General features: G+C 40.4%; 1 protein-coding gene across 5 annotated transcripts in view; it reads left to right on the top strand.

Annotated features, from left to right (window-relative positions):
- Positions 1-13355, top strand: part of LOC133225946 (glypican-5-like) — a 379953-nt gene that overhangs the window by 118993 nt on the left and 247605 nt on the right. For all 5 annotated transcript variants that reach the window (XM_061378925.1, XM_061378924.1, XM_061378926.1 and 2 more), the window contains one exon: positions 2638-3332. In XM_061378925.1, coding sequence (XP_061234909.1) covers positions 2638-3332 — 695 coding nt within the window. The remainder of the gene's footprint in view (positions 1-2637; positions 3333-13355) is intronic.

Genomic DNA, 13355 nt, shown 5'->3' with positions numbered 1-13355 from the left:
TTGTCTTTGCAAATGTGACACAACTTCTTTTGCACTTACATTGTGCTTTTCAAGTAATCCGGAGATCTAAAAAAATCTACCTGTTCATCTTGTTTAATGCTGCTTTTTGAGCTCTCTTTGTTCATATCAAATACATTTAGAGATCATTGCATATCCAAAACGTAGAACTCTGAATTTTAACATTTGTTTTTCATGTAGATGTGTAGTTGGGTGTGATTTTCCTGCTGTCTACATTGTTGTCTAGGCATCAAATTGCAAATAGTATGTATTTAAATTCTACTGCTGCAAAATATTAATATATTGTTTTTTATTTTGGCAAGCCATAAAGATGCAGAAGATTTAATGGACTTGAAACCATTAAAAGGAAGCTATTGTTCAACAAACTGTAGCTTTCATTTGTCCTGTAACTGTAATAAATGCAAGATGTTGAAGGGGAAAGGAGCCAAATATTAGTGTGGTCCTAAGAGACCAAACAAATAATGGAGCTACTTAAATTTCTCATTCTTCTTTCATGATTACATTCAAATCTGAAATGTACACAGATGTTATTTCTGTATAGATAGTTCTAATGTTTGCTTCTACTTTTGCTTTATTGAGCATTGTTAAATCCTTTCAGTAATGTTTATAATAGAAAGGGTTTCTTTTTTCCTTCCTTGGAAGTCTGTGGGGTTTTTTCAAGTTCAGTGTGCATCCAGTTCTTGCTGAGTGCAAGGAGTTACTAATGTAATGGAGAGCCATGGTGCTGGCAAGGGGGTCTTACCTTGTCAGCCCTGTGGGACAGTGACCTAACATTGCTGTGTTAGACCTATGGAAAGAAAAGATGGTGGATTTCGACTGATTCATAATCAAGTTGGAAGTTGTTTACTGTCCTAATGCTCTCCATCTGAACCCTATAGCTGTGGGAGACGGTCCCTGCTTCCATAATCTAATGATAAGTTAAGTATCTGTAAGAGAGCATGTGTTATTGAAGAAGGAAACTTGAAACACTCATGTTTTGAATATTCCCATTACCTTTCTGGTGTGATAAAACTGGTGTTTAGGTTTCCTCTACAAATAGACACAGGGGTGATGTGGCAAACAAAAAACTCTTTATGGTGTGCAGCAGCACACAGCTAACTGCACGACAGGATAGGCTGTGTCAGTGTTCCCATCCTATATCCAGCTATAAAAGTGTGTTTCAGTCTGGATCTTGCAAGGTGTTGCTCTGCCTGCAAATAACTTCCTTCCTTCTCAACTGAAGTGTATCTGAATTCTTAATTTCCTAAGATTTTTTTATAAGCACTTCCAGAGTATTAGTTGCTGTAATACCAGCAGGAATGTTGAAGTGATTCTCTGGCAGGATACAGCGTGTGTGTGTAAAATACTGATGATTAGCGCACAATGAGATACGCTGTATTATCTGTCTAGTTAAATCATGCTTTGTGGTAAAGGGATTGTAATGCTTATCATAATAAGCAAGTTAGTTGCCCAGGGAGACGTAATAGAGGAGTGCACTGAGCAGCTTTCTGACACAACTTTGCAGTGTATGCTAATCTTGACTTCCAGTATTGTATCTACTCTTTTGCTGAGGTGGTCTTTGGGTGACTTCAGTTTGCACTGCACTGCAGTGAATGGCATCATGATGTTCAGATGAATGTAGAGTAGGATTAGACCAAAACCCCATTATCTGGACAGTCCTCAGGAGGTATGAAGTGATTGAGCTCCTGCCTCGACTGGAGCTGCTTGCTGTCCAGAGGAGTGCATGAATGATTTGTGTCAGAAGTCTTTTGTTGAGGAGCTTCCAAAGAAAGCAAGGGGAATGGTGTGGATTATTGTCTTCTGTGTCATTAAAAATCATATTGGGAACTGATCCCTTCCTTGCCCCTGTCTACAAATTCAAGCACCCCACTCAGTGTTTTGGATGGATAATATTTGCCTTCTGCGTTTCGAAATGTGTTAACCATGGCGCTCATTTTTCTTCTTCGTAGGGTAAGGGGAACTCAAAAAAGCTGCAGTTGAAGGAGATGCTGTTTTTCTGACTTTATTGCATTATGGATTTGGTTCACAGTGAATGTGATGTCAGATCCTGCGCAACCACTGGCAGACCTAGCTGATGTTAACAGGGAGAGGCTTTATTCACACAGCTTCTTTCCTTCATCCTTGAGCTGTGTTTTGCAAGAAGTGCCTCTTAGCCTCCCACTTAGAGCATTTGGAAATGAAAGCTTCAGCTCCAATTTGTATTCAGTTATACAACAAGCTTTCACTGAGCTAGAGGAATCCTGTGGAAATGGATCTGGTTGAACTGCCCAAATGCAGCATCAGTTACAAAAAATGTCTTGCATAGACCCTGCCTGTGCTCTCTGGGGTCTCTGTGGGTCCTTTATTGACCCATAGAGTTTGGGTTAGGGTCTAGGCAGTGAGAATACAGTCATCTTAAAAGAAAATGTGTGTATTACCTGTTGACTTTGTTAAGCTTATGTAATATTTAGTTGTCTTTAATCATACTATGGATGAAAGCTGCATAACTACCAGTGTATCTATATTGCAGATTTCATGTAAATATTGATGTTCCTGTTCAGGACAATATTAGTCCTGTGACCAAGATGTCAGGTACTTGCTATTAACCTTTAGTTCTTTTTTTCCCCTGCCGCTTTTTAGAGGCCTTTGAGTCTTTGCTTCGCTTTGCTGAAAACCGCACAAGTTCCCTGTTTGAGACAGCTTACAGACCTATGGCAAAAGAAGCAGCAGAGCCTGTTAAAGAACTTTTTACAGACATCTCTCTCTACATTCTGGGTGCGGAGACTACAGTGGAAAGTGCAGTATTACGGTTCTTTGACAGTCTCTTTCCCCTGGTGTATAGTCGGCTAATAAACCCAGGAATTACAGATTTATCAGAGGACTATACAGAGTGTCTACGGCTTACAAGGCAAGACATAAATCCTTTTGGACACTATTCTAAAAACATGGTTACAGAGCTGTCAAAATCTCTTTGGGCAAGTAGGATGCTCAGCCAGGCCCTCAATCTGGGCATTGAAGTGATAAATACTACTGAACATGCAGCTCTCACGAAGGAATGTAGCAAAGCTCTAGTGAAGATGCAGTATTGCCCACATTGCCAGGGCCTGACACTCATCAGGCCCTGTGTTGGATATTGTCTAAATGTAATGAGGGGCTGCTTGGCCAGTGTGTCAGAACTGGATGCACAATGGAGGGAGTATATCTCCACGCTGGAATATCTGACTAATGAAATGGCTGCCTCACATGATGTGGAAATTGCACTGATGGGAATCTGGAACTCCATCAATGAAGCCATCCTGCATGCACAGTTGAATGGACCACAGCTCTCTGCTACAGTAAGTGCTCTGATTATTCACTACTCCCATTTATCACTTTCATTATTTGATGGATAAACATTTAAACAAATTGGTGTTGTCCTTGCATCAGGTTTTAGTCTTCAACTAGATCTTTGTTTAATAGTCCCTGAAAACCCTGGGGTGGGCACTGATGAGGCCACACCTCAAATCTTGTGTTCAGTTCTGGGCCCCTCACTACAAGAGAGACATTGAGGGCAATGGAGCTTGGTGCAGGGCCTGAAACACAAGTGTGATGGGGAACAGCTGAGGGACCTGGGGTGTTCAGTCTGGAGAAGAGAAGGCTCAGGTGGGACCTTATCACTCTCTACAACTGCCTGACAGGAGGATGGGGGCAGGAGGTGCCTGGGCTCTCCTCCCAAGGAACAATGGATAGGACAAGAGGAAATTGCCTTGAGCTGTGTCAGGGGAGGTTTAGACTGAATATTAGGAAAAAGGTCTTCTCCATTCAAAACCAATGTAAACGAGGCCCTTAGTGACAGGAGTTAGTGTTGGACTTGGCAGTGCTGAGGAACAGTTGAACTTGATGATCTTAAAGGTCTTTTCCAACCTTGTTGGAATAGTGTCCAGTAGTTGGGTTCAGTAGAGTCTGCTTTGAAATTAAAGACCTGGGGAGGAAGTTTGTTGCTTGAGAAGCAACCCTGTAAAGCAGTAGGTCTGGCTTGCGTGCAGAATTCTCTAAACAGAAAGTTGGGGTGTATTATGCTGGATGTCAACAATGTATTTTCTTACTCTAAAACATCTGATCCCTTAACTCTAGAAGCAGTGTTTCCCTGGTGTGTGTTTGTAGTTGTGGACATTCCACAGGAACTGGTGTAAGGGGATAGAAAATTTGCTTTCTAAATAAAGGCAAAGACATTAAAGTCCATAGTTTTATAGTCCCTTTGCTGTAGTTTTGACTGAGACATCAGAAACTGTGCTGTACTGAGTACATCTGTCATACAAAAGTTAGAGAAGCATGGAAAAAAAATCAGACATATTTGACTGCAATTACATAAGTAAAGGATGAAAATACACTTAAAGTGGATCCATTTTTGTAAGTGGTAGCTTGAGAAGGAAAGAACTAGGAACTGTCTTATAAATAATAGCAGCATTTGATTGGCAGGTGTTCTCTTATCTGTTGAAGGTTAGATCAGAAATTACTGAAATGACTAATGGATGCAGCTGCCTATGTTTGCTTGAAGTTCAACATGACTGTCAATGGAAAAATTATAGCAGTGTGGCCTTAAGCAGGGCAAAGACTAATCTAAAAGATGTAGATAGATCTGTCATGAAAGTAGAGGAATTCTTGCAGAGAACAAATGAGAAGGAAACACACAAATCTGAACATTTCATTCACTTTGGTCACCATAGGATGTACTTCAGAGAGTCTACAGACAGAAGCTGTGGCAGTAGGTAATATGAAGTAAGGCAGTATTTTACTAGGAGAAAAATGCCTGGATGTTTGTAACCTTTCAAGTTACCTAATATCACAGTTCTATTCTGTTCAATTCAGAACACCTGACAGAGCCAGAGACATACAGTCATTATAATACGTAGATTATTAAAAAAACCCAACCACTTCTGGTGATCTGATAAATTCTCCTTTTCATCAATGACACTTGTGTTTGCTAGTTTATCGGACATCCAAGGATAAACATGAAAAATTAAGAGACGCTTTCTCCAGGTTCTTAGGTAGTGCACGGTAGGCATTGGAACCTACACGCATTGCAGAACAGGAGGTCTCCATTGTGCTAGTGCCTAGGTGATAGTCTCATAATGTATCCCATAAAGAAGTGTTAAACCTAGAACACATCAGGAACTATGTTCTTGCATCTGCTTTTATTTTCAATCAAATGTTATTTTTCTTGTGTGTCTAGAAGGGAAATGAATATCAAAGTATGTCCATATTAGTTTTATCTGACAACTCACAGCTTCATTACTGATTACACAGAAATAATTAGGGATATAGTTAAACTTTCTAACTAATCTCAGCAAGCCCAGTGTTATAGATATCTCCTGCAATGTATGCAGTATGTTACAAGATGCTACAATGTAATTCTGCATTGCATTTATTGGCCTTCTAATATGCACTTGCTTAGCTTGCTGACAGTACAATTCACAATCCAGGGGAATATCGGATAACTACAGATACAGTCCATGAGTGCATTGCTTTGGCTGATTTGGAAGCAGCATCTGCCTGAAGTGTCTTTGTCCGTTCCCCAGCAGTATCTTTAAACGCTTACCTTCTTCTGTTCAGAACGAATTCGGAAGGTGCTGTTGTTTGAAATGACACAAATTCTTTTTCCCCAAAGTTATCTTTGTTTGCTTTCAGTAGTGATGATATCTCTGTGCACAAAACAAGGTTGTGTGCTGTTTTAGGGACTGTTCTGTGGGATACGAAAGGATGTTTTCTGTTTGAAAAGAAAAACTATATGCCAGTGTGTGTTATCCTCAGTCCTTTAGCTTTTCCAGTTGTCGGCAGGGCAAGACTGTATTTTGAAGACGGAGTATGTTGCACTGTTTGAGCAAGCATTAGTCTGATACTGATTTAAAACTTTACTGATTAGTTACGGAATTTGAGCTCAGTTAAGCTGAACTTCCTTCACTGAAGCAATGGAAAAGAGCTCAGTCCCATCTTCAGGATTTCTGGCTGTGAGATGGCTTCTCAGAACCTGGGATCCTATTCTCAGTTATACTTTGGGGCTGCAAATGATGAGATTTGTACCCAGTATATTTACTGTTTGTTTTACTTACGGGAAAAGAAGATACCTTCTCTTTTCCCTTCATAAAAATGTAGATATTTTTTCCTGTTCATGCAGCTTTTGCAGAAATGAAACACTTTGGATACAGTTTCTCTTACAAATGCTGTAGTCAATTTCATTCAATTATAAATAATCTATGGAAAGATCCTTCAGGAAAGCAGAGCACTCGTAGTAATTTTCCTTTATCCCGAGGCAGCCTTCATTAATGCACCTGCCCTTTTAGGAAAGATTTCACTTCTTTTTTTTTTTTTAATAGACAATATGGCTAAAAATTCAGGTTATTTTTAGCTCACTCCCTGCCTGAATGATTATGATTAGTGGAAAGTTAGATTATGTTTTCTTTAAAATGGGGAAGGGGTGAAATAAAGCAATATAGCACTTAAGGAGCTTTGCTCAAATGAGGTGCAGTCAATTATTATAAGTTTAAAAATCTTGTTTGTCTGAGGAGTTCATAACTTGAGTCGACTGACCTCTGCTGATTTCCTCCACTACAGCTAACAGGATTGCCTAATATGCTGGGGTAGCATGTGTGAAAGGTCACCTTTAAGATATTAGCAATCCCTCCTCAGATTCCTCCAGAATGTGCCATGCCATTTGTTTGATGATACTGGCTTGTATCCAGCTTACTTAACCTAATGCAGGCCAGCCCCAGTCTCTGCAGCATCAGCAGTCATCATCATTACTTACTGGTTTGTCTGCTGGAATCTAATTGTCTTCCAGATTGGTCAGAACCCTGACGGCTGCTTGGTGCCAGCTACAGAGACCAAATTTCATTCCCCCTTACATATAGTTTTCGAGACTTCCTCATTGTTTTTTCTTTTTTGTGTTTTTGTGTTTTTGTGTTTTAAAGGTGGTCTCATTTTTTACATATTCAGTCTATGATATTGCTGTATTTCAAACTCTCTATTTGTGCATCATTCCTGACATTTCATTTTTGATTCAAGGTGAAAGTAAAATACACTCAACTAAAACGCAGGGAGGAGGACAAACAGTATTGAAATGCATAACACCATCTGCATGAGTATTGAAGAGGGACTTTTGGCAAGGGCCTGTAGTGACAGGACAAGGGGGAATGACAGAGATGAGACATTAGGCAGAAGTTCTTCCCTGTGAAGGTGCTGAGGCGCTGGCACAGGGTGCCCAGAGAAGCTGTGGCTGCCCCATCCCTGGCAGTGTTCAAGGCCAGGTTGAACACAGGGGCTTGGAGCAACCTGCTCTAGTGGAAGGTGTCCCTGCCTGTGGCAGAGAGTTGGAACCAGGTGAGCTTTAAGGTCCCTTCCAAACCAAAACATTCTGTGGTTCTATGCTTCTTATGACATACATACTTCTACAAGGACCAGTTGCTAGCATACGGTCTTGAGGGCTTGGCTTGCCTCCCATCTCCAGTAGGCCAAGGGCTGTGCATGGGAACAGGTACTGGAAATAGAATAACGTATAAGGTAGGGAAGATTTCTGCTGGATCATAGACTCATAGAATAGTTAGGGTTGGAAAGGACCTTAAGCTCATGTAGTTCCAACCCCCCTGCCATGGGCAGGGACACCTCACACTAAACCATGTCACCCAAGGCTCTGTCCAATGTGGCCTTGAACACCGCCAGGGATGGAGCATTCACAACTTCCTTGGGCAACCCATTCCAGTGCTTCGCCACCCTCACAGTAAATAACTTCCTCCTTATATTCAGTATAACTTCCAGAAATGGTTATAATGTGCTTGGCCCTGCTAACTATAAATCTGCACCTCCACTGACATGGAACATGTAAACATATGTATTAGAGGCTGCCCAGGGCAGTGGTGGAGTCACCTTCTCTGTAAGTGTTCAAAAGCCATGTAGACAAGGCCCTGAGTGGCACGGTTTAGTGCTGGACTTAGCAGTACATGCTGAATGGTTGAAGGTCTTTTCCAACCGGAGGTGATTCTATATCCAGTGCGCAGTTCTGGGCTTCAGTAGAACTTGGTCATCTTGCTTGCAGAGTAGCACTGCTTTTTCCTGGTCTGGATGTGAAAGGCACCGATGACCTGTTGGATGGGTTTCATGCTGGACAAGAGCTCAGGAGTCTGTCCTGCTCAGGTACAGATTTCCTGTTAGCTTTGCTGATCACCATTGTCTCACAGAGATTCATCTCTCCTCTGTCAGAGGAGTGACCTGAAGTCTAAGACCAAAAGGATGATTTGTTTACTAGATTACTTAAGCATATAAGAAGCATTTGCCCACACTGGATATTCGGTGCTTTTCTCTGTATATCTCTTAATTCAGAGGGCAGTGAGGCCATATGGAAATAACTTTTGAGAACAGTAGAATTCTGTATTGCTTATGTTGCTGTGTATTAAGGCTCCATTTGTCAAGGGGAAGGCAGAGGCAAGTTTTGTAAAGGAGAAACATTGTATGATCTGAATTTACTTAAACAGAATTTGAACACATAATTGCTCATTGTTCTTTTAAGCCATTTCCCCAGGTATTGCTACAACTTCTGCTCTGCATGTGGCTTCCTTCTTGTGAAACCGGCCTGCCTGGCCACATGGTGGAAAATGCAAAGCAGTGTGTTAGCAGAATTATTTGGAATGTGGGAATGCGTGTATTCCTCTGGGTTCTTGCTGCATGAAGTTCAGAAGCAGAGTACTTTCCTTGTTACTAATGCTGTAATGGCTGAAAAAGTATTAAATGAAGAGAATGTAAAAAGCTATAGACCTAATATTTTTAGAATGGCCAACTGTTCTAAAAGGCGAAAGTCCAACACACTGTATTTCTTGATTATAGAAGTGATAAAAGCAAAAGCTAATAAAGGGCTTGATAGGGATTGCAAGACCTAGATATGATCAGAGATTTAGCATTAGGAGAAAGCAGCAAGTTCTGTACCTGAAGTTAATGAACTTCCTGGATATAAGTTTACCAACAATTAAGATGATAAAAGTGATAGAAGAATAAACTTTAAGAAGAGGAGCAGACAGAGGCAGGAGAAACACAAGGAGGGATGTTGAAGATGCATGATGCTAGGAATTTCATGAGTGTCAGGAAAAACAGGATTAGAGATTCTGAGGGAGAAAAATCTGATCAGAATCAGGGAGAAATCAATTACATTTGGATGGATAATACTAAGGTCTGCTAAATACCGAGTATGTTTGAAAGGGGGTTTATTTAAGCTTGTAATGAAAGGAACTATCTGATGTTTATTTTTGGCAGATCATTTGAACTCAGTGTTTCTTAAAAGCTTTGTGTTGCTCAGGAGAAATACAAAGAAAGACATGAGAAAATGAAGGTTTGTAGTAACAACTGTTATCCTTGGGGATGAAGATGGAATTAGGCTTCCCATACCTATCCAACCACTTCTGCTATGTTCATTTGCAGTTAAGGATGTCACTGGGAGTTGGGGAGGCAAATTACATAAAATTAACATAGCAAATTAGTGATTAAAAAGAATCAACTGAAAATACTTACAGGTGGATGGTTGTTCTTGGTGGCTGGTCCATCAATCTTCTCCCATCAGTGGTTTTAAGCGGTTTATTCCTGCTTCAAAGCAAGTAGAAGGCAGTCATCAAATGCATGCCCGTCTCTCTCCACTGTCTTCTACACTTGCTTCTCTGAAGCCATTTTAAAAGCCTTTTTTGTATTGCTGATATTACATCTTCATTAACATTTTGATTCTGAAATTGCTTTTGCTGGCAACTACATGGTACATAGCTCTAAAGAAGTTTTAACTTCTCAGATCAGTTCTGAGAAGGCTTATACGCATGTGGTTATCTGAGGAATTCAAGCTATAGCTCGGTGGGTAAGGTAGGGAATGCTGGTAGAGTTGGAGAGCTAGGAGGCAACAAGGGGTCTAAGAAGAAGATGGAAGCAATGAAAGAATATTATGATATAGCTGTATTCTGGTGTCATATATTGAAAAACTAATGGAGGGACCTCATGTGATTTGTTCAGTAATACTCAGCAAAACGTCAGTGATAGAGATAGAAACAGAAATGAGCAATTATGGGGTTTTTTTTGCAGGTCTTAGGATGGTACTCAAACAGCACCTCATTTTTAGAGATATTTGAGGATAGACTTTTAGCTTTCTTTGCAGGCACAGATGACACTGCCCTGCACATGCCCATAGCCCACTGGAAGTTGTCAAGATGTTTAATGTTGCATTTAATTGGAACAAATAATCCCTGCTAAGAAGCAGCATGTAATACCTTAGATACTAAACAAGCAAACTATTTAGCTATTTGCTAGGTTGAATTTAGGAATGTAAAGAACATACTTTGGTGTATTTTGGAATGCCCACATTACTGTGGCTTGAGCCAGGACGTTGGAAAGGGGAAAAAAAGAAAAAGAAAGAAAATCTTGCTATAAATTTTGTGGTAAAAATCCAGTGCATGGAAGACTTGCCAAGAAATAATTGAGGTGGTAAGAAATTACTAGGTATGGAGAAGAAGAAAAACCTTGAGAGATAACAGACCTGAGACATGGTAAAACAGTCACTTTTAGGAAAAGCAAAGCTTAGAGGAAAGACTGCCAGCCTTAGAGCAGCAGGTGATTGATGCACGGTAACCTGACAAATCTGGAAGAGGAAATGGCAGTACTATGAACAAAATAATTTTGTGCTGAGTGAGTTCACAGCAACAAAGAGTTTCTGCCAGCCAGTAACGAACTACTTGATTAAAGACACTGAACAGCATCATAGAACACTGCTGGAGACTTTGGAGAACACTTAGAGCTGATCTCAGGTGCTTCTTTCCTGCAAGTTTTCCAGTTGAAATGATCAACACCAGCTGTCAGTAAGCATAAGAACCATACTCAGAGTTTAAAGCAGTATGTTTAATTCCTTGTGCTTAGATTGCTGAAAATAATTCAAAGTGCACAAGGAAAAGCTCTGTGTAATATTCGCACCAAAGTTGTTATTTAAAATGACATTCTGCTTTTTCTAAGCACTTAGCAGGAAACCTCTTCTAAAAACAGAAGATTATCTCTAAATGATCTCATAGGAGTCAGAATGGTCACTGTATCAAAGCTGTCTTATTTAGTAGTGCTTCTTGCAGATGTGATCTTGAATGACACAATCTTGCTGAAGGCATGATTGGTACATTTTGTTCTCATGAACAAAAGATACATGAATGTACAGCAAGTTCAAATCTTTTGGGAATCCAGGGACAAGAGGAGACCTTTCAGAAACCAAATGAGCTGCACTGAAAGCACACTGGGTAATGTAACCACCCATTTCTATGCAAAAGGTGAAAGAATGGTTTTCACAGTGGTATCTGCATTAAAGTTCTAGTTTATTTCTTTTGGGCTTTATACTCATTAGGACACTGCTCTCATCTTACAGTCAGCCGTGAATGAATTTTTAAACAGGAGCAGTGGAAATATATATCTGGAATCAACTGAATTTCATGGAATACAATCATCTAGTTCTTATAGATAGCTTTCTAAGTCTTGCCACGTGCTATTTGCTTGATTTAAAAGCATTTTGACACTGTGTATAGAAATACTGTAAAAGTATTTCTGGAAATAATCATCTAAATTCTTTAATGCATTTGCCTTGTTCTCATCTGTTACAATAGTCCTCTGGAGGATTAGAGCTCATGTGGTCTTGAACAGCTCTTTCAGGGGATGCAAGGAGCATTCCAGCCTGGGTTGGTTATTGACTGTTTTCTTCCATGCAAATGTTTGATACCAAAGAGTGGCTTGATTTCCTGGTGTTGAGGATAATCTCATCTGTAGTGATGGAACTGGGCTGTGTCAAAAGCAGTCTGGCCAGCCGGCCAAGGGAGGTGATTCTGCCCTTCTGCTCTGGTGAGACCCCACCTGGAGTACTGCATCCAGCCCTGGGGTCTGTAGTACAAGAAAGCCATGGACCTGTTGGAGAGGGTCCAGAGGAGAGCCACAGAAATGATCAGGGATGGAGCACCTCTACTGTGAGGAAAGGCTGAGAGAGCTGGGGTTGTTCAGCCTGGACAAGAGAAGGCTCTGGGAGGCATTATTGCAGCATTTTAGTACTGAAAAGGGGCCTATAAGAAAGATGGGGAGAGACTTTTTAGCAGGGCCTGTTGCAATAGGATGAGGGGTGATGGTTTTAAACTAAGAGGAGAGGTTCAGGCTGGACTTGAGAAAGAAACACTTTTACAGTGAGGGTGGTAAAAACTTGGCACAGGTTTTCCAGAGAGGTGGCAGATGCACCATCCCTGGAGACATTCAAGTCTGGGCTGGATGTGGTTCTGAGCAACCTGATCTAGTTGAACATGTCCCTGCTCATTGCAGGGGGTTGGACCAGGTGAGCGTTGAAGGTTCCTTCCAACCCAAACTATTCCATGGTTCCAGTTGCTCAAAATTTGTTATTTATGTCAATATGAATTAGGTTAAAATGAAATAATATATTTCCAAAAATCTCAGTTATTATAAGAGTAAGAATAAAAACCACCATATAATTACATTGAGTTGGTTCTGAGAGATATTTACTGTGTATTATTCAGCTGTCATGTTATTTGACTAAACACATAGTTAAGAATATATAAATTGGATAGCCTTAGGTTTGTTTTCTCAGAAGTGATAGTTCATTTGGATGTACATGTTTCTTCATAGCCAGAGGCATTCCCCTGCAAGTCACGTTACCTCCCAACTGACTTGCTGATGGTGTTTAACCTCACTATTAACAAGTCATTAACCTGTAGTAAGATAAAATGCTCTTTTCTATCCCGCGGAGCAGTATTCAAGCTCTGGTTTCTATTCCCTAAACCTTGTATTTTGTGTAAACATGTAACCTGAAAGTTTTATGTTGAATACTCATTTCGATGGATCTGATGAATGCAGGTTTTGACCAGCTTTTGATCTGAGGCCAGCTCTGTTTGTGACTATCCATTTGTGATTAAGGTTTTGGGTATGATGGTGATTGGTGACTGCTGCCATCTGACAAAGGCTTCTGTCTCTGAGAAGGAACATAGCATCATTCCTTGTTATCATTTGCAATCAAGATTCACTTGTTTAGCCTAGTTTTATTGGCAAAGTGTTTATGGAAAATGTGTCAGGTATTTGTGTGTGTTTGTGGTCCCAGGAACGCTGTTAAGCTAGTATACAGGTGAGTGTTTCTAGAGGTCTTGGATGCACAATTGGTTCAAACCAGATGAGAATCTGCAGGATTCTGGTGTTGCTTCTGAGCTGCACAGGCTAATGTATGGTGTATGGCCTGTAAGTTATCCAAATATGTAAGAGTAAGGGTAACAGTTTAAATACAAGGCTAAGAAATAGTAATCTGCTTTCAGAGCAAGAAATCTGAACAGTGTAGTAAA

This window comes from Neopsephotus bourkii, unplaced genomic scaffold, assembly GCF_033783945.1.
Source record: "Neopsephotus bourkii isolate Nb327-2 ecotype Australia unplaced genomic scaffold, CSIRO-AGI_Nbou_v1 NB_1768, whole genome shotgun sequence".
Taxonomy (NCBI): Eukaryota; Metazoa; Chordata; class Aves; order Psittaciformes; family Psittacidae; genus Neopsephotus; species Neopsephotus bourkii.
Note: the sequence above shows the minus strand (reverse complement) of the source record. Positions and strands in the feature narration are given on the sequence as shown.